This window comes from Rissa tridactyla, chromosome 2, assembly GCF_028500815.1.
Source record: "Rissa tridactyla isolate bRisTri1 chromosome 2, bRisTri1.patW.cur.20221130, whole genome shotgun sequence".
Classification (NCBI taxonomy): domain Eukaryota; kingdom Metazoa; phylum Chordata; class Aves; order Charadriiformes; family Laridae; genus Rissa; species Rissa tridactyla.
In genome coordinates, this window is record NC_071467.1 from 129,496,661 (window position 1) to 129,514,881 (window position 18,221).

Genomic DNA, 18,221 nt, shown 5'->3' on the forward strand with positions numbered 1-18,221 from the left:
TCACCAAAGTATCAGTTGTGTTTATTCCATTACTCAACAGCTATTATGCAGATGAAGTCATAACAGCCAATAAGAACACACAAAATTATAACGCTTAAGAAGAAACTATCTATCTTCTCTGAATTTAACCCCCAATTAATACCTTTGAATATTCTCTTCCTAAATTCTTCGTTGCAGTAGAACAGTTTGTCACTGCAGTACAATATTTATAGCCCTTAATCTAGTTAGTCTCTGGAAAGAATGGTGTGTTTTACTCATTTAGCAGCAGGAACCTGCCATCTGGCACACAAAGTATTTATGTAAAAACCTTGCTGTCCCACAATTCATTAGGTGCTTTTCATAGCTCTTGTTGAATGAATTTATGAACAATGTGTAAGATGTCTTAAAGTCAAAACAGTCTTGAAATGACCTCTCTTTTAAACAGAGAAAGTTAAAGTAACTGAGCAGTACATAACCTAGTCGTTGATATTCATTGCTGACATTTTCTTTAAACACAATTCTTTGCACAGAAGGCTGGAAATTATGTCTTAATGCAGTCTATTTTTTCACAATCATTTGATATCCTCTTCCCCAGACTAGCTGTTCTGTAGATGTTCACAACTGCAACATTCAGTTACTGTTAAAAGTGTATGAGAAAACCCACCAAGATTTTTAATGGGATTACAGACAACTGAGTGGCCAGTAAATGGTAAGGATTTCAGATGGGGGTTTTTGACTCTAAAAAAAATAATCATGGCACCCTGGCCACAAATCAGAACCTCACCATATAAAAGCTGTATGTATGTATACATACATATTTTCATGCATGTCACGCACAGTGTTTCTGTCTTCGTTCCCTTTCTTTTTTTTTCTTCCTTTTGCAATGGTTTTTCATTCCGTTCATTTCCATATTCCGAGCCAGGACCCCAGAAAACCAAAGGATTAAATTAAAAGGAACAAATTCAGTTGAAATGAGAAATGTTATTTTCCAAATATAAAACATCTCAACGCATTACAAACCTTTATCTCAGCGAGGCAGTTCTTTTACTTCTGGTAGGCCATAAACTACGAAGGTACAGACTGTACTTACAGCCTCTTAGGTTAAATGCTTCGCTTATTTCAAATGTGGAATCCAATCAGTCACGTAACAAAACCACCTGAAGCTCTAGGGTACAGATGTTATGTTAAGGTATATACTCTGAAAATAAGGGCAGTTTTTTTCTGATTCAGTCAAGTAATTGTGCTAATCCTTTTCATACCATCGTCCATATAGAGCAGCTGTCAGTAGGCCAGATGATGTTCTATTTTTGCTTATGAAATAGTGGTTGTTTTTCCAGCCCATGTGATCAGCATAGTCCAAAGTAATACCAGATGTCAGCAGTAAAGGAAAGATGTAAGACGTACTCATATTTCCCCATAGCTGGAAATCTATCAGAGCAGTGGCATCTGTAACCTCCTGTCCACAAGTGCTAAAGCTGAGACCACCACACTTTACTAAGGCACAGGCCTGAACATAGTATGTGCCGTGCACTGTATGGAGCCCATCAAAAACTCCCAAAGCATATAATTCATCGGTTACAACAGCTCTCTGGTAAGTTAAGTAACAACAAAGGGTATTGGCACAAACCTGGAGCTCTCCTTTTTCCCCCCATACAGGAACAAAGGTAAAGTTGTCGTACATCATTTCTGCATAAAACGTGGGAGGTAACTGTTCATTTCCTATTTCTGATACCCTGTCAGGGGTCTCTTGTCCCTCCTTAAAGCAAACTTGATCATTCATTGAGGCGCTTGTAAAACTCTCGCATGAGTGATGTAAATTCTTTATGAATCGTTCATTACTCTCCAAATTGGTTTTGTAATCTGTGGTAATCACAGGAATTTCTGCTACTATGAGCTTGCCACCGTAACCTTCCATGTCGTGGTAGATGAACGATTTGACTGGAGTGTATATGCCGCTCCCTGTCATGCCCAAGGTAGGGTAGTGGATATTAGCTGCTAAAATATTGACGTTGAAAGCTGTTGCAAAAGCTTGTTGAAATTCCACAGCAGACAGGAGCGGGAGCTGGTTCATCCAGGCAGTTGGATATACAATTTGTTTCAAACTGTATTGTCTGACGAGGTTCACTGCAGGCTCAAAAAAGAGTATATCAAAGCAAGTAAACATACCAAATTTGCCAGCAAAAGGGGTATCAAAGAGTTTATAGTCAGGCTCTGGAGGGGTATCAAAAGCGTATTCAAAATACAGATTGTGTTTGCGATATGTGGCTACCAGCATACCGTCATCATTGAATGCCACATTGGTATTGAACTGGTACCTTCCATCAGATGGACAGTGAGGATCGGTGTGCTCACAGGGTTGCTTAGTCCCTAAGTTTGCCACAAGGAATATTTTGTTCTTCAATGCCATGCAGCTCAGACGCTGAAGAACCTGGAGATGGTATGGCGAAACATAAGCACTTCAGAATATGGAGGGATAGGTTTTACTTAAGCAGCTATGATTTAATACTTTTCAAATTATTATTTTCAACTGGAAATTGAACACATTTGACCGTATCTGTAAAATTTAAAAGTACTGATGATTTTGTGATGAAAGCTACTGGTAGCCAGTAGCTTTCCAGACTGAAAAATATTTCAGAAATTATTTTCAAAATAGCATTGAAAAAATTATCTGGATTTTTCTTTCCTGAGAAGTAAGTGAATAAATAATCTCTATTTCAAGGGTGTTAATGGTCAGAAACTTGTGACTTGCAGGAGTGCCAATGGCTTTAAAACACCACAGGTCAACTGAAAGCTTTGACAAGGCAGCATAACTGGTCTGTGTGTGCCGTTAGAACAGCAAACTTCTAATAGTGATCATTTGCACTTGCAATTGCTTGTTCCTGCAACTAGATGCTTTTACTCTAAATTTTTAAAAAAGCGATTACTAGCTACAGCTTAGAGAAGCAGACATGTAAATGGATAAACTTTGCATAGTTATAGAAAAGAAATACAAAAAGTTACAGACTACAGTATTACTGGGATGTTTCTTCCATGCTATAGAGAGCTGCACCAAAGACCGCCAGTACTGCAGTCTCCAAATAGGATCTGAGTAACAAACTAAGTTCTTGCTTGTTCATCATCATTGGTAGTAAAGATTCACAGGCCAAAGTAGGTCACCATTTACAATGGTGGTTCATGCTGGCACACACATTCTGCTTAGTAGGCACATGCATGATTACTTACTTTCGTTATAGCGACTACTGTAACCTCAACAGTCTGTAGTACTAAGCATGGTTATTTTTACTTCAGGTTCAGAACAGTCAATAAAAATACTCTTTTTGTAACTTGCAGGTCACATCTGTAATCACACTTGGTATGTGCTAAGCTGTGACTTCTATTACATTATAACAGGTCAGGTCCTGTTACTTGTGTTAATTGTTTCACACACAATCACTGAGTCAGAATGTTCTGATGTCACTAAGTCATTAAAACTGAGTAACAAGAATGCATCAAAAGTGAAGATACCGCTATGGTTTTTTATATAAAACAATGTTGTTCAATATAACACTACTAACAATGTATCTTATTAGAGAATGATTAGCATTCCATAGGTTGGGGAGGGGGAGACGACAAATCCAGATGGCTCATATACAAGCTAATCTTGCTTGTATCTAAAACCCTCCTCTGCTAAGAACGAAACCAGCGTCAACTGAGAGTTCATGAAAACAGAATCTGGTACTATGAGTTGTTAAACTTCTTGCTTACTTCACCAAGCAAAACTACTAGAGCTAGTTTCCCACTTGGAGCACAAATCTAGCATTTAGTTATTCTACCTCTCTGCAAAAATCACTCCGACATTCACCTCTGTGTCATTGAACAAATACGGCTCTCTGCATGGATTCCACTTCACAGAATGTGAATGCACAATGAAATCTAAGTAAGGATAGATGGAGCTTCTGGTAAAGTTGAAGCCATGGATTCCATCTTCAGGAAAAACAATGATCTGTGCTCCCTGTATGTAAAACAAAGACATGTTTTGTAGGCAAAGCAAAACCAACCTACATACAAAAGGGAAAAAAAGGGGATCTCATAGGTAAAAAGACCTAAGGAAAGTTAAGGATAACCCAAGTACCTTTTGACAAGAATGTAGTTTGAAAATATCTTTTCTTTAACTTAATAGTAGGTGTAACGACATGTATTAAAAAAAAGCTTATTTAACCTGACACATACCTTTAGCCTGAAAAATAACCTATATGACATTATATTCAGGGCATGCAAGTAAGAGCAGACTTCATCCAAATTCTTACCAAAAATATTCTCCATTCACATGAGTCATGAGAATGACATTATTCAGGTTAAAGACTGATAATGTTAAAATTTGTCGTAAATTTTTTTCAGAACAATGCTATTTGCAGATGAACTTTGTCAAAGATGCTGTACCCGTGTCAAAGATGCTGTACCCGTGTCAAAGGTGCTGTACCCGTGTCAAAGGTGCAGTAACTGTGTCAAAGGTGCAGTAACTGTGTCAAAGGTGCAGCATCATTTAGTCTGGGCTATATACCTTGATTAGGTATGTAGGGTTGGATAGGGTCAGAAACAGCTTGACTGTGGAAGCAATGCAGATTCCAGCAGAAATGTAGCCATGCCAGAGCTAGCCTGGCTCTACCTGAAGTTTGGGGAGATCTGTTCCTAAAAATGTAGTGTATTCCTCTTAAATCAGACACAGCAGCAGTCACTCAAATTCCTGTGACTGTTCAAAAGTCTGCTCAAAAGTGTTATCTGTGCTATGACTTTGGGATAATTTATGTCTTGGCTGCAGTACTGCATAAAAATAGCTATTATGCTTCTGGACTGTGATGCCCTATCATTCTCAAAAAAAAAAACCCCAAAACCACCAAAACCAACCACTTTTTCAAATTATACAGAAATTGTAATTCTTCTGTTCCAAAACAATAAATTTGTGAAAGTTGCAAGTAATTTCTTCTCTGCATAGGGACAGTAATGCCTGCTTCCTCTGACTAGAACCAGCTTTGGGTTTTCTTGGTAAGGGAAGGAAAGGAGGCTGAGCCAGAAATACTAGTCTCCCTCCTCTAAATATATTTAGACTGAGAGCCATTCCATGGAGGGTAGGAGAAAGGAATGGAAAACTTTACTTCCACAAAGTTGTTAATGGTGGAACATTCATTTCCAAAGCATTTAACTTCCTTAGTTTTTAGAAACATTCAGGAATTTCCATTGAGAAAACTGGAATAAAATCAAACCCAAAGACAGCTGCCTGTAAGACAATCTTTCAATAAAAACATTCAATTTAAGAAAACAGAAAGGAGCTAGGTATTCAGACCAAAATAGAAAATTAATTTCCCTATACTAAGTAACTATAGGCGTGCTTTTCCAAGCTTGGAATAACTCAAGTCAGGCGAGCTGCTAATTGGCCTGATTTTTTTCAGAGCTGCTGGCAGGTCAGAATGTCTGAAAACCCAGACCACATTTATGTATATAAATACGGCTTTAGTTGCCTGGGAACACAAATGTGAAAGATTATCCTCAAATAGCACTTACTCTATATATACATGGGATACAGGCAACTGCTACTAAGCTGCGCCATACCTGTCTTGCAGCAGCCACTACTTGCTGTTCATAGATGTCTAAGTTTCTGCCCATGAGTTCCAGCGCAGACCGTCGATCAACTAGGGCTGTCGGGTCAGGGCTCAATATGGACTCGTGTTCATACACGGCGGCAACATAATGCCCCTCCTTCTGAACTCTTCCTGAGACTACTTGATAACAAAAAAAGCAGATGGACAGCTTCCAGCACGGATCCACCATGGTGTACACCATAAAGCTAGAGGGGAAAAAAAGAAAAAAACCAAAACAACGGGCGGGGGAGCTTGAGCAACAAACAGTGCCAGGAATTTAAATTTACAATTAAATATGGACTGTAACTGAGACTCTTAGCAGTGTTTGCACGGTGTTGTTTTTAAATTCCTGAATGACCACGTGCATATTGTTTCCAAACCTTACATCTATCTACGTTGGTGCTTTAAATAACCATGTCCTAGTTAAAAGCATTTTTGCTTTGTGTATAGTTCTACTGATCTCCTTGCTTTGTCTCCCTTTCCAATTAACTTGTTCATTCATTTATAGATCTTTCACACCATATATCAAAACGTCTTTGGGAAAAGTTAAAAGCAGCTTGTACATTTGCAGCTTCTCCCCCATTTGGTAGTGGGGGATGTATTTAGAAGTAGCATTTCATCAAATTATTTGGAAACAATATTTAGTAGTCAAGTAGTGATATAACTTATCAATACCAAAACAGAGAATTGACAAAAGAATTACACTAGACACTACTTCCGCATTTATCTCTCTCTCTATCATGAAAATACCTCTCCTGATGGATTCTGGATTCACTCTATTCCAACTCCACATATGTAAAAAATAGACTAATTTGTCTCATACAGTGTGGCTTTTTTCAACATTTATAAAAATATTTTGAGTGCATTTCAGATCTGCATTCCTCCTATAAAATCCCGATAGGTAAGGTTAAAAACGCTTTCATAGTAATAACAATAAAGCAAAAATCCATACAAAATGTGGAAAATTTGCATGACTGAGCTTTTCTTAGAAAGACATTAAATACTAGTCAGTCCAGAAGGCTGGGGCACTCTCTCCCACATGGGCTCCCCATGTAGCCTTATGACTTCCCAAGTTAGGAAAATACTTATACAGAACAAGGACTGACTGATACAGCTACTGGCTGTGCAATGCGTAAGAAATACTATAGAAATACCATGTTATTCTCACAATATGAGACTTCTGTATTTGTCACCACAGTGTTACTAGTATTGTTAACAAATTAAACCTTGAATATCAGTAAAGTTGAAAGAGCATGCAAGAGAGATGCACTGATGCTATATATTGATGGTCCACAGTCTTCAAGTTCAGTTACTGACTTTGTATTTGTTCTTTGGTAACTCTTATCCAAGAAAAAAAAATGTTCCAAAACACTCTTAGTGCCTTTCAGTCTTTGTGATCCATAATTCCTCGAAATTTTCCAAAGCAAATAGAGACTCTGAAAGACACATGCATGAAGAGCCTTCTCTAGTTCCCATTAGTTCAGCAGGAAGAGATGAATTTTAAACTAATCCCATTTTTTTTATTCATGTTATATTAACTGTAGTTTTCTACTGAAAAAAGAAAGTCTGTGACAAGTTAACTTAAACTTAAATTCCAGAATGAAAAGCAACTAATAAGCAATCTTCAATACTGTTGGTTTGTGGGTTTTTTTGTCTGATTACCAACTGGTTTAGTATCTAACAATGAACAAATTGAAGCATTTAGTAAGTAACAGCCTAATTTAAGCCACTTCATTGCTTCCATGAGCTCTACACACTATTTGCAATGGGTTTGATAGCAACACAATCCCGTGTAGGACAGGAAAATCATAACCTTATTGCCTATGGTAGGCAGAAGACTTGTTTTCTCAACCAAAAATTTTTAATATGTAATAACACTTGTAAGGGTCCAGGAGTAACTTAGCTATTAGATGCTGCTAAGCTCAACTACATATTCATATTTTCTTGAGGCTTATTTTGCCAATGTGTCCAAATATACATGCCTTCAACAGTAAATTTAAGTTACCTAAAGCACAATAAAAACAGAATAAAGCCTTGGTATTTCTGTAAACACTTGGATTAAGGAGACTCCATTTACATAAACAGTTTTGAGAAGTGATGAGGATCCTACTTAGTCCTGTGGAGCTCAGCTTTGCAAATGAAATACCGAGATACACGTGAAGACATAAAACAGTAGCAGGGGGAGGGGAGAAGAGAGGTGGGAAGCCTCTCATCAGTTAAAGAAGCCACTGAAAAGAAACACACAGTGTTGCACTTCACTGACAAAACTATCTTTTCTATTTCTGTCATCCCTTCAGAGCCAAAACGCCTACTTAGGACAGGAATGGGTTCTAGTCAGCCGTTCCTCAACAAAGTTGTCAACTAAGATGCAATTAGAATTCATCATTACTAGTGAAGGAAAAAGTTGGAGAGTTTCAGATCACAGGATGGAATTGCTATGCATTAAAAAAATAGCCTTTTTGCCTTCTAAGACAAACACACTAACATAAAAAATTAACAAGTAAAGGGCTTCTACAAAATTTTTTATTTTACAGACATGCTTGAGGAATTCTCATTTTTCTGCCATGGTTTGTTTTCTGGTGGTCAGAAATACTCTAACTACTAACCTGAATCCCCTCCTCGTTTAGATGCACAAGAGGTTTAGCACTGAACATCCAACTACACAATCTCATCTGTCTGAACCTGGGCCAACTAAAATAATAACTAAAGTAACTCCTCAGATTCCTTATCCTTGGTTGTGATTATTGGTAGTCCCACAGACAATGGCTGAGCACTTATGTGAGTGCTCACTTATGCCTTTCCCCTATTTGAGAGCTTAAACAACAGAACCCTGCCTGTGGGAATGGATTGCCTCTAACAAGGAGAGCTGTGACAAGCTCCAAGGCTGGGCCTGGGGATAGTAACCTTTCCAGACAAAACAAGGACACCACCAGGGTTTACGCAGCTCTTAGGCTGTGAGACTCCAAGTAAGTCCCAGCCATATTCCATTTTGGGTTTTTTTTTTTCCAGAAAGATTTTTTTTCCAGAAAGTGCTACACTATCTAATAACTCCTTTCCTTGAAGAGAAGTTAATTTGTTTAGGGTCTTCAGAACTGTCACCTCACCTAAACTACGGCTTTAAAAGAAATTTTCAGGAACTGAGATGCTTTATAAGTTAATCTCTTTTTCTGTCCCTTTCCTGTGATTTACGTGGTCTCTTGCCTGGCAGATACGCTTCGGTAGGCTCATCTCACCCAAATATAAGCATCTCATAGCAGTATTACTGTCATGCAGTCACAGTATTCTAGTTATAGTTCTATACAAAACGTAAAGAGACTGGTGTTTAAGTCTGGATGCCAATTCAGACAAGTTTTTTCCCCAGTCACAGTTTTTCTCCAGTCACTGATTTCCTATTCACTTTTTCAGAACTATCTAATCTTGGTACACTGTGAAGTAAAGCACCCAGTCACTCACATTTCAACAACTTTGGAAACCTCACCATATATAGATGTTTACACAGAGAAAGGCCATACATACCCTGCTTCTTAGAACTTTTACTCAGAAGAATTCACCAGACCGTAAAAAACAGCAGCAGCACAGCACTCGTCTGGGTCCTTGTAAGTGACTAATAACAAATGCCTGTTAAGATGTAGTAACATAAACACTACTAATTACTATGCAAAACATTAAATTTGCTATGAAAAAATATGTAAAAGTCTTTCTCACATTGACTGATATCCATGAATTGTGATGTTGCTGCCATTCTAATATATAGAATATATAACACAGAAGCCCCTACAGAGATGTAAAAATACAAATAAATTCAAGTTTTTCCCACTGATCCCTCCTGTCTACTGCTTTTACATGCTGCACTATATTTAATACAGTATTTTACTATATAGGTTTTAGGAAGACTTTTTTTAGCAATGCAATCATAGCTCATTTGAAACACATATCTTGCATTTCATTTTCTGAAAACTGTTTATTCTGTGTGCAATGCATTATATAACCTTCCTCTAGTTTCCTGGCTTTTATCCAGAAGCACAATCTATTTTTAAAGAATGCTGTCCATTGTAATATAATGGTTTACAAAAATGTTGTACGTATTTCACAGGATTCCTGAAACATGCTTTGTCTCGTAATTAGAAGATCTATGTTATCTAAGTTATCGACAGAGTGAGGATGAACTGAACGCGGCTGTTACTAGCGGTTCAGCTCGGACAACTCAAAACACCTGCACAACCGACAAGTCAAAAGAGAGTGAGGCAGAGCCTACTGTCAACTGTGTCACTTCTCAGACACATGCAGGCTTGGCGTGGCCAGGATGGGCAGAGCCAGGTAAAACGGTGGCGCACCATCCTTCCCCTTGGTGAGGATTTTGGAGAAGCATGTCACACTACGCTCCCGCTCCTCTTCGTGAATGCTGGCATCAGGCATCTTCATCTAAAACTACCCCGTACTTTGCCCTGCTCTGTGGCAGCAACCTCTGACCGACTCCACAAAGCGGGTTACACCGCCGAGGCGGCCGCCCTAGTTACAAACTCGGTTCGCCCTGCGGATCACACAGGCCTTCGAAGCCGAGCTGCCACAGGCCAAGCGCGGCCTTAGGGGAGCCTGGGCCGGGCGGGGAACCCGACCGCCCTCTCTCGCCTCCCCCAGCTGGAGACCGATGGCTCGGCTCCCGACAGGAGCCGGGCAGGCCCCAACGCCTCCCTGCCCTCTCCCCCGCCGCACCAACCCCTCACAGACGCGCCACCGCCGTTCAACTGCCGCCTCCCGCGCGCCGCCGCGCCGCGAGCCTCACGCTGCGCCGCTTCACGCTCGCGCCCCCTGGCGGCTGCGCGGCGCTCGGCACGGCCTGGGGGCGGAGGGCAGGCAGGCGCCCCTCCCCGGCCTCTGATTGGGCTCCCGCTCTAGCCAATAGGAGGCTCCTCTAAGCCTGCCAACGGGGGTCAGAGGTGGCCACCTTCGGACCCGCCCCCTCCGCTGTCTCATTGGCCGGGCGGTGTGCCATTCAGCCGCACCCGACCTTCGGCCGGGGGTCCTCTTCGCTCCGCTTCCCTGGTGGGCGGCTGGGGCCGGGCGGAGCGGGGATGGCCTCCGGGAGCGGTGCGGAGGCTGTCAGCGGGGCCCAGCTCATCGCTGAGTCCCTCAAGGCTCAAGTAAGAGGGCGGGGGGACCGGCAAGCGGCTTCCCTACGGCTAGCGGGGACAGTTCGGCCCTGCGGCGCAGGGGGGGACCGGGTCGGGCCATAGGTGCCCGCGGGGCTGGACTCACCCTAGGCGCCGCTGCCGTTGTCCCGGGGGCGGGCACAGCGGGCGAGAAGGGCTTGCCCCGTCGCCCTGTGGGAAGGAGGGAGGTGCCGCTGCAGCAGCACAGGGAGCGGGCCCCGGCCTGGCCTCGCCGGGTCCCGGTACCGCCGTGGGCAGGTGGTGACCCTTCTGCGGCTTTCCCGAGTCCTGCACTTAATTTCCTCCTTCGTATGAGCTCGCACCTTCCTGATACCTCCGTTACCGTCAGGTGCCGCTGGCCGCCATCTGCGGCTCTGGCTGTGGCAGCTCCACCTTTACAGCTGCCAAAAGTCTGTGCTGTCTCTGAACGGGAGATGGTGGTGAACTGACACCAGTCATAATGAAGGACTTTCTTTTTTGGTCTGTGATACATGAAAAGGTAGTCCAGTTGTAATAAAAATAAGCATAGTCTTTTCACGTCTAAGCTTCTTGGGCATGGTACCATCCCACTTGTTTCTTGGGGCCTTTTTTCTGTTAATTTTCTGTGAAAGCATAAGAACATGTAATGCTACAAGGAATTTTCAGAAGAGACAAAGTTGAGGTACTGAGAAAAAGGAAGAGGCATCCCAAGTAAGAAGTGGTCAGTTAAAAAAGCTAAACGTACACTGACAGAGAAGCTGAGCTGAACAGTTGCGGAAGCACTGCATTTTGGAGGCCTACGAGCAGTGGAACAACTACAGAGGACTGAGTTGCAAACACCATTGTATACATTCCTACAGTGGCCTGTGAACTTTTATGTGAATGTGTATGTTGTTATGATTTACTTCTAAATTGCCTGTATAGTTAGTGTGACTGTGTTTCACATGTTTATTAAAGCTGTCTTTTGTAAACAATTCTAACTTCTTCTAACATTTTTCTTTTTAGAATATTGAATACATGTTTGGCATTGTTGGTATTCCAGTCATGGAAATTGCAATTGCAGCTCAAGCAGTTGGAATCAAATATGTAGGAATGAGAAATGAACAAGCCGTAAGTGTACATCTACAGTAGCACCAAGTCTTTCTTTTAACTGTTTTACAACGGAATGAAATCTAATTTACCTTTGCTTACCAGGAAGAATGTGGTCTCTGAATGGTCCTTTAAAGAACCTGTAGAGAAGCAGTTACTGTCATTATAGAGTAAGGGAGAGCATTGATGGATTGGGTTGGGTGTTTCTTTTCCCCTTCCATTTTGAAGTGCTCCCTCATCTTCTCATAAGGGAATTGCAGCTTTCTTTTTTTTTCATTTTTTACATGCCTTTCTCCAATAAGGGAGAGAAGATAGGATAGAAATAGGGAGAACAAGAATTTGAACAAAGCATTCTACTGCAGAAAGAAAAAATTATCAATTCATTTTTCAATTTGTCATCATTCAAGTAATGTATTGTCAGATTGTGTCCACCACTTTTTGGGGAGGCTCATCCAGGTTTTTTATTTTTCTGTAGACTTACCAAGATCGTTCTCCCTTAAATTTTTGTACTGTCATTTTCTTTTGCTGATGTCTTCCCTTCCAAATTAGGACAATATTATCATTGTCTCTTTAATTGATAATATTTTAATTAATTTTTTAGAGCTTTCTTAGCTACTTCTTTATGTTTAGTTTTTCTTAGGAGTTATTACATACAGGCCTAAAAAGGTAGATTTTTCCTTGTCCCTGTTCTGTTATTGCAGTGCTCAAAGAGGAAGGTTTTCCTGGTGATAAACTTGTCCTGACTATTTTCAGTAATTGTAGTATCTTTTTTTTCCTTAGCTGTCTTTTAAGAGCTCACCAAACAGCAAACCATATAAAGTTACAATGCTTCTGAATGCTCAAAACTAAGGACAAACATACACTTAGTCTTAATTGCATATACTTAAGCTTCATTGTCTAGGTATCAGAAATTAGACTCAAGCTCATTAGCATTTTGATGTTATGCCGCTAGTTCTCAATTTGTTTGGTTTTTCCCCATTAGTAACTCTTCAAGCATGCAGTAGTTTCTTAGGTGGTGTGAGGCTGAATATAATAACCTCAGGCTTATACCTCGTTTTCAAGGATTACTATACAAGCTGCCTCTGTATTGGACTGCTAGCAAATGGACCATCAGCTTTCTATACTGAGTTGCTCTACCATACTTGTAAATTTTCCATAGCTGATGTCAACAAATAAATTAATTGTTTGATTATTATCTTATCAGGAGATTTTTTTCTTGTATTTTAACTTGTTTATGAATTCTGTCTCTCTATGAATGCTATTAATTAGAATTTTACCACGTTTACAAGGAACTCCTTTTAATATTCTGGACCTGCACGGTATTTTGGTGCCCATATTTTGCAGCAGTGTTCTTTTTCCACCATGTAGTTCATAAGCTTTGTGGATTGTCCCATATGTAAAGTATTAAAATAGTATTTCTCCTAAATCAGGTGGTCACAAGCTGTATGTTTTTGCTGTCTGATCCTTACATCCTTATATTGGAATGTGAGAACTTGGAGAGGACTGCATGTCTCTATGGAAAATCTGTAACATATGAGAGAGGCAAACATACGCAAATATGTTTAAAAGGTGTATTTGATTCCTTTGAAGGACTGGGAATTCAAAACAGTCTTTATATTCCTGTAGGCCATTTAGCAAGTATTCTAGTTTTAGCTTTGGTTATTAACATGATTAAAATTAATTTCCTCATGCGTCTGTAGTCAACAGAGAAGATTGCTTTGCACTGCCAAATGAGATGCTGTCCTATTTTTCAGTCTTTACTAAAAGACTCTTTTCTGTTAGTGAAGAAGGCAAGAAGCATTCTTCTCTGTAAATGATATTTTTGCTTAGGGGAATAACAATAACATGAAGACTTGTTTCAACATCAAAATATCAGGGTTTCTCTTCTTTGGGGAGTGGAAAAGGATAAACAAAGGTATATCTTGTAGTGGGTTTTGTTTTGTTCTTTGTCCTCAATGAAGACATAAGCTAACTGCTTGGTAGAGGAGAAGGTAAAAGGTTATATACAATATATTCAGAAACACTTAATATTTACGCATGTCATAGTTTTAATTGTTTAAGTTTATTAGTTGTGTGGTCTGGCTGTGGAAGATGTGTATACAACTGCTTCCATTTTGGTGAAAGCAGCCATATATGATCTGAGATATATGGAAAACAAAGTTGTTTTGTTTTTTTTTTTTTTCCAGGGGTTGAGTTTCCGCCTCATTTCTAGGCCAGATGTAGCAAAAGCCCACACTTAAGTTGTATGTCATAACAAAAGACACCAAGTACCAAGCTCAGGTTCATACAGCAAGTTCTCCTAACAAGTTGATCACAAGCCCTGTGGGAACGTTTAGCATTAGGTACAATTAACATAAGGGCTTCCAGCCTGGTCCTAGGCATGGAAATACTATTTTAACTGGGCCACTCAGTACAAAAATGCTTAACTATTGTTTACCAACTATGTTGTGTTAGTTTGCTTGAGTTGAAGACAAACTAATTTGATTAAATCCTATTTATTGTGCTTCTGCTTGTATGGGAGCAACATGCCTCTGCTTTGGCCACAGTTCTAGCCCATCACTCATGGGTGGTTGCAAACTTTGAGTTCAGTGCCTGCAGCTGGACCTCCTACGTTTTTTCCTAATTTTGATTGTTTGGTGGTTATTGGCATTTTATATGCCTACATGCTTCTTGCCTGTCTGAGCAAAATAAGGATCTAGTTTCAGCTGATCAACTGTGTTGTGACCTTAACAGATAATGAGTGCCATAACTTATATTTTAGTGGTTGGAATGCAAGATTCATAAGTAAAATGGGGTTTCTTTCTTACTGTTCACACATGCAAAGGCATCTTTTAAGTATACCTTCAAAATTATTTATGATGTCCTTTCCTCTAAATACAGATAGATTAGTCATGTTGCTTTCTTGCAGAATGAAGCAGTAAAAGTTTTAATGGCAATGACTGTACATGAACTCAAATTCTATGTGCGGCTTTGTTTTGCCACTCAGTTCTAAAAAAGCGATTGTCATGGAAACTCAACACCATGCTTTGAGCTCCATTAACAAGATTTTTAGTAACACCTACTCCAAATATTTCTAAGCTTTTGCACACAGATATGTCATCAAATTGTTATCTAATTCTTGAACATCAGCGATATTTTTCTTCTCCATGTCAGAGGCTTATGAAAAATAGAAAGAGATTTTTCTTGTCAATATACTTTTTTGTCAACAATTCCCTATCCTAATGCTGCAAAGAAAATAAGGGCTGCTTATATTCCTCTACTAAGCCCCATGTTTCTCTCAGGCATGTGGTCTGTATCTGTATGAGCATGGGGTATTAAACACAGTTTCTCCTTCTGTGTAAAAGCTTATAATAAGTCTGTGTTTTCACTCATTTAAACTGACATTGCTAACATGCTGTGTCACCTAGAATTATTCATAGGTTTGAGGAAAATGTTTAGTAGCTTTGTAAACTTACAGAAGGAGCTTTTGTGTTACTTATTCTCCTTACCACAATAGTACTCAAAACTAAAAAAAACCCCAAAATTCCAACTCTCTTTCAAAATGAAAGAGGCAGGTTATTATAAGGCCAGGAGCTTACTTTACTTTTTTTTTTTTTTTCAAAATTACTTTTTCCGTTAAGTGCTAGAACTTGCTGACTGCAAGACAAAAGCATGAGAATATGAGCGAGGGAGTTGGCAATGTCACATGTGTGAATCCTTTGGAGTTCTCAGGTTGCCCCTAAGTTCCTGTTTCTACTTGATCTCTTGTTGTCTTGTTACCAGGTGAACTTTATATCTGAATATTTAATATTACTACAGGAATAGCATAAAAACATACTGTGTAATAATACAACTGCTAAGCTATGTTAACACATGTTGTAGGCATTACTTCTGTGAAAATTACTCAAAATGCAGTTTTTCTTTAAAATGTCAAAATACCTAAAGCTAAGTGTGATATCAGAAGTGGAATGAGAAGTACTTCACCAGCTCATCTTGTAAAAGACAATCCCTGATCTGCTAATGAATCTCTCCAGACTGTGATTTCAACCTTTTTGCTTAATTTCTGAAAATGATGAGTCATTCCAGTAACGGCTGGATTTCTGTTTATTGCCTTTCTCTTGTAAATCCCTCTTCCATGTTAGTCTAGAAGGCAGAAATTTATTATGCTGTTCTGTTCATTTTGCTTCCCTGGTTACGGGGGTTTTCTTTTATGTTGTTGTTTTGTTTGCTTTTTTAAATCCTGAATATTCCTAATGTAATATCCTGGAACAACAGAAGCCTGAAATGTGGAGACAAGTTTTGAAATTTTTCACATAGGCCTTCATGAACGTGCTTTATAATGGAGAAGGTGAAGGGGTGCTTCTCTGTATATTTAAGCTCTAATGATGAGGGCAAAATCTGTACCTGCTTATTTTCAGTGTTTTTGTTGAAAGTATTGTACAAGATATCATAAATGTATATACAATAATAACTGTATCATTAACTTTGATATTTTCAATAGGCCTGTTATGCTGCATCTGCTGTTGGATATTTGACTGGCAGGTACATTCCATACTTATTTATAATAATATTAACTCTGTTAGACTCAACAGTTAGAAGCTAGGAATGTTTTTCTGTTTTGGAGCTGGATGTTTTTAGTGCGTGCAGATGTGGGCAGTTAAAATAGAGCATGAATTCTAAAATAACTGTTAATAATAGTTATCAATATTTCTATTGCTATGATTCAGGGCAGGAAGAAGGAGCTGCTTAAGCTCATAGAATATAGTCCATCTTATAACTTTATTTTTTCTCTTTTAATTTCTGCATAGTAGCTTAACACCATTGGTACGAAGGGCAGAAATCGGGCCACCATAATTTGTTGCAACTTGGTGGACCTTCTATACCTTAATGTCATCATCCGGGTGTATTATTCAACAAATACCCTGTCAATACAGAGACTGATCATATGCCTTCCAGTCTCCCATGTGCTGCTTCTGACACAAAATACTGGCTTTTCCTCTTTTCTACTGCATTTTGCTCTTAATGTTATTGGCAACTATTCTGTGTCGTATGTCTTGTGAGGTGTCCGTCTTGGGTATCCCATGGATCCTTTTCTGAATTAAACACCTGGTGTCTGCCTGCTCACAAGGGCAGACCTGATGATGCAGGTGATCATTCCTTATTCTGTTTGCAAGCATGACACCTGTGTTACACAGTTTTGTAGTTTTTCTTCCTTTGAATAATTCTCTAGAAGTAAGCTGACTTTTTTTTTGTGATATGTAAAGAGTCTGTAAAGCTACTAAAGAATGTTCAGTAGTTAAGAATTGTCATTTTCTCATCACCTGGAATAACAAATGCCTATGCCTGAATTGAACTATAATAAAATTTGTCTTGAATCAGATGCACTTCTTCCTTTGTGAGCTTTCTTCATTGATATCTAGTGCCAAAGGGAGTTGAGAAAACTGCAAACATAAGTGACTTACCAAATTCCATATAAATGCTAGATGATGGAGTAAATGCAATAGAAGAAGTAAGGAAGCCGTGTTATGATGAGCCTGCATATGTTGCAGACCTCTGTGTGGGTGGCATTTAACAACTGTTCACTTGCTTATTCAATTGGGTTGATACAGCTAAATGATTTCTGATTCACATGTCTATCTTTAGTTCTTCATACAAACCCCTTGCTGTTAATGCATTTTGATGACATGAGTAGAACTTTAATATTTTATATTTCAGCATCTTACTATTTTTTGTCGGTCATCTATTCAGTATTCCCTGTGCTCACTTTCCTTTTCTCTCTCCTTTTTTTTTTTTTTTTGTTTGTCTGTTTTGCTCTAGACCTGGAGTATGTCTTGTAGTGTCCGGTCCAGGATTTTTACATGCACTTGGTGGGATGGCAAATGCAACCATAAACTGCTGGTAATTTAACTATGTTTTTCCCTTCAAAATTCTAATAATTGTTTGCTGTTATTTGTTGCAGATGTTGACCTCTGCAGTATTTAATACAGGATTATGTTTTTCTATCTTGTGGATAATGAGAAGGGTATTCTTCATTTATCAACCCTAAAAGTAATTTAGTTCCATTTTTTCTATTCTCATGGATAAAATTCTCCTTTTTGTCCTACCCCATTATGCATATGTTGGAAAATCTATCAGTATATCTGATTGTATGGATACATTTGAAAATGAAGTTGCTGTTCAGCCTGTAATGCTTTATTGATTGTGGAGAGTCTTAGAGTTTTTTTCTGAATTTAAATACACGTTGCCTTTGAATTACTGTATTTCATATGTGAACAAATTGACAACTGCATTGTTAAAATCCATATTTGCTCCCCACGCAGACATTTAGAGCAGTAATTAAGTATTGAATTAAATAATGTACAGAGTGATAGCATTTACTCCCACAAGCCTTCACTGAGGCATGGCAACTTTAGCTGGTCTGCCAGTGAAA

At 39.2% G+C, this 18,221-nt stretch overlaps 2 protein-coding genes across 8 annotated transcripts in view; one reads left to right on the top strand and one right to left on the bottom strand.

Moving 5' to 3' along the window:
- Window positions 1–10,877, bottom strand: BTD (biotinidase). 7 transcript variants are annotated; one of them, XM_054191161.1, is made up of 6 exons: window positions 10,312–10,397; window positions 9,300–9,368; window positions 9,111–9,198; window positions 5,566–5,800; window positions 3,821–3,970; window positions 1–2,407 (listed from the first exon to the last, which is right to left on the bottom strand). In XM_054191161.1, exons 4-6 carry the CDS (start codon window positions 5,794–5,796, stop codon window positions 1,223–1,225), a joined length of 1,566 nt encoding a protein of 521 aa, XP_054047136.1. In that variant the 5' UTR covers window positions 5,797–5,800; window positions 9,111–9,198; window positions 9,300–9,368; window positions 10,312–10,397; the 3' UTR covers window positions 1–1,222. The 7 variants fall into 7 exon arrangements, with proteins under 7 accessions (XP_054047136.1, XP_054047130.1, XP_054047133.1 ...); XM_054191155.1 differs by having other exon boundaries at window positions 9,111–9,212; XM_054191158.1 differs by lacking the exon at window positions 10,312–10,397 and adding an exon at window positions 9,850–10,256 and having other exon boundaries at window positions 9,111–9,212.
- The window catches only part of HACL1 (2-hydroxyacyl-CoA lyase 1), a 23,476-nt gene continuing 15,841 nt past the window's right edge, over window positions 10,587–18,221 (top strand). Inside the window, exons 1-4 of the mRNA XM_054191154.1 lie at window positions 10,587–10,735; window positions 11,729–11,833; window positions 16,293–16,333; window positions 17,609–17,689. Coding sequence (XP_054047129.1) covers window positions 10,667–10,735; window positions 11,729–11,833; window positions 16,293–16,333; window positions 17,609–17,689 — 296 coding nt within the window. The 5' untranslated portion in view covers window positions 10,587–10,666. The remainder of the gene's footprint in view (window positions 10,736–11,728; window positions 11,834–16,292; window positions 16,334–17,608; window positions 17,690–18,221) is intronic.

What these genes read in the sequence shown, in the direction of transcription:
- BTD (XM_054191159.1), bottom strand. Translation starts at nt 5,796, where the DNA reads ATGGTGTACACCATGGTGGATCCGTGCTGGAAGCTGTCCATCTGCTTT. An exon ending in TAGTGGCTGCTGCAAGACAG is followed by an intron (nt 3,971 to 5,565) that starts GTATGGCGCAGC and finishes TTTTACATACAG; the next exon opens with GGAGCACAGATCATTGTTTT. An exon ending in ATTTGTTCAATGACACAGAG is followed by an intron (nt 2,408 to 3,820) that starts GTGAATGTCGGA and finishes TACCATCTCCAG; the next exon opens with GTTCTTCAGCGTCTGAGCTG.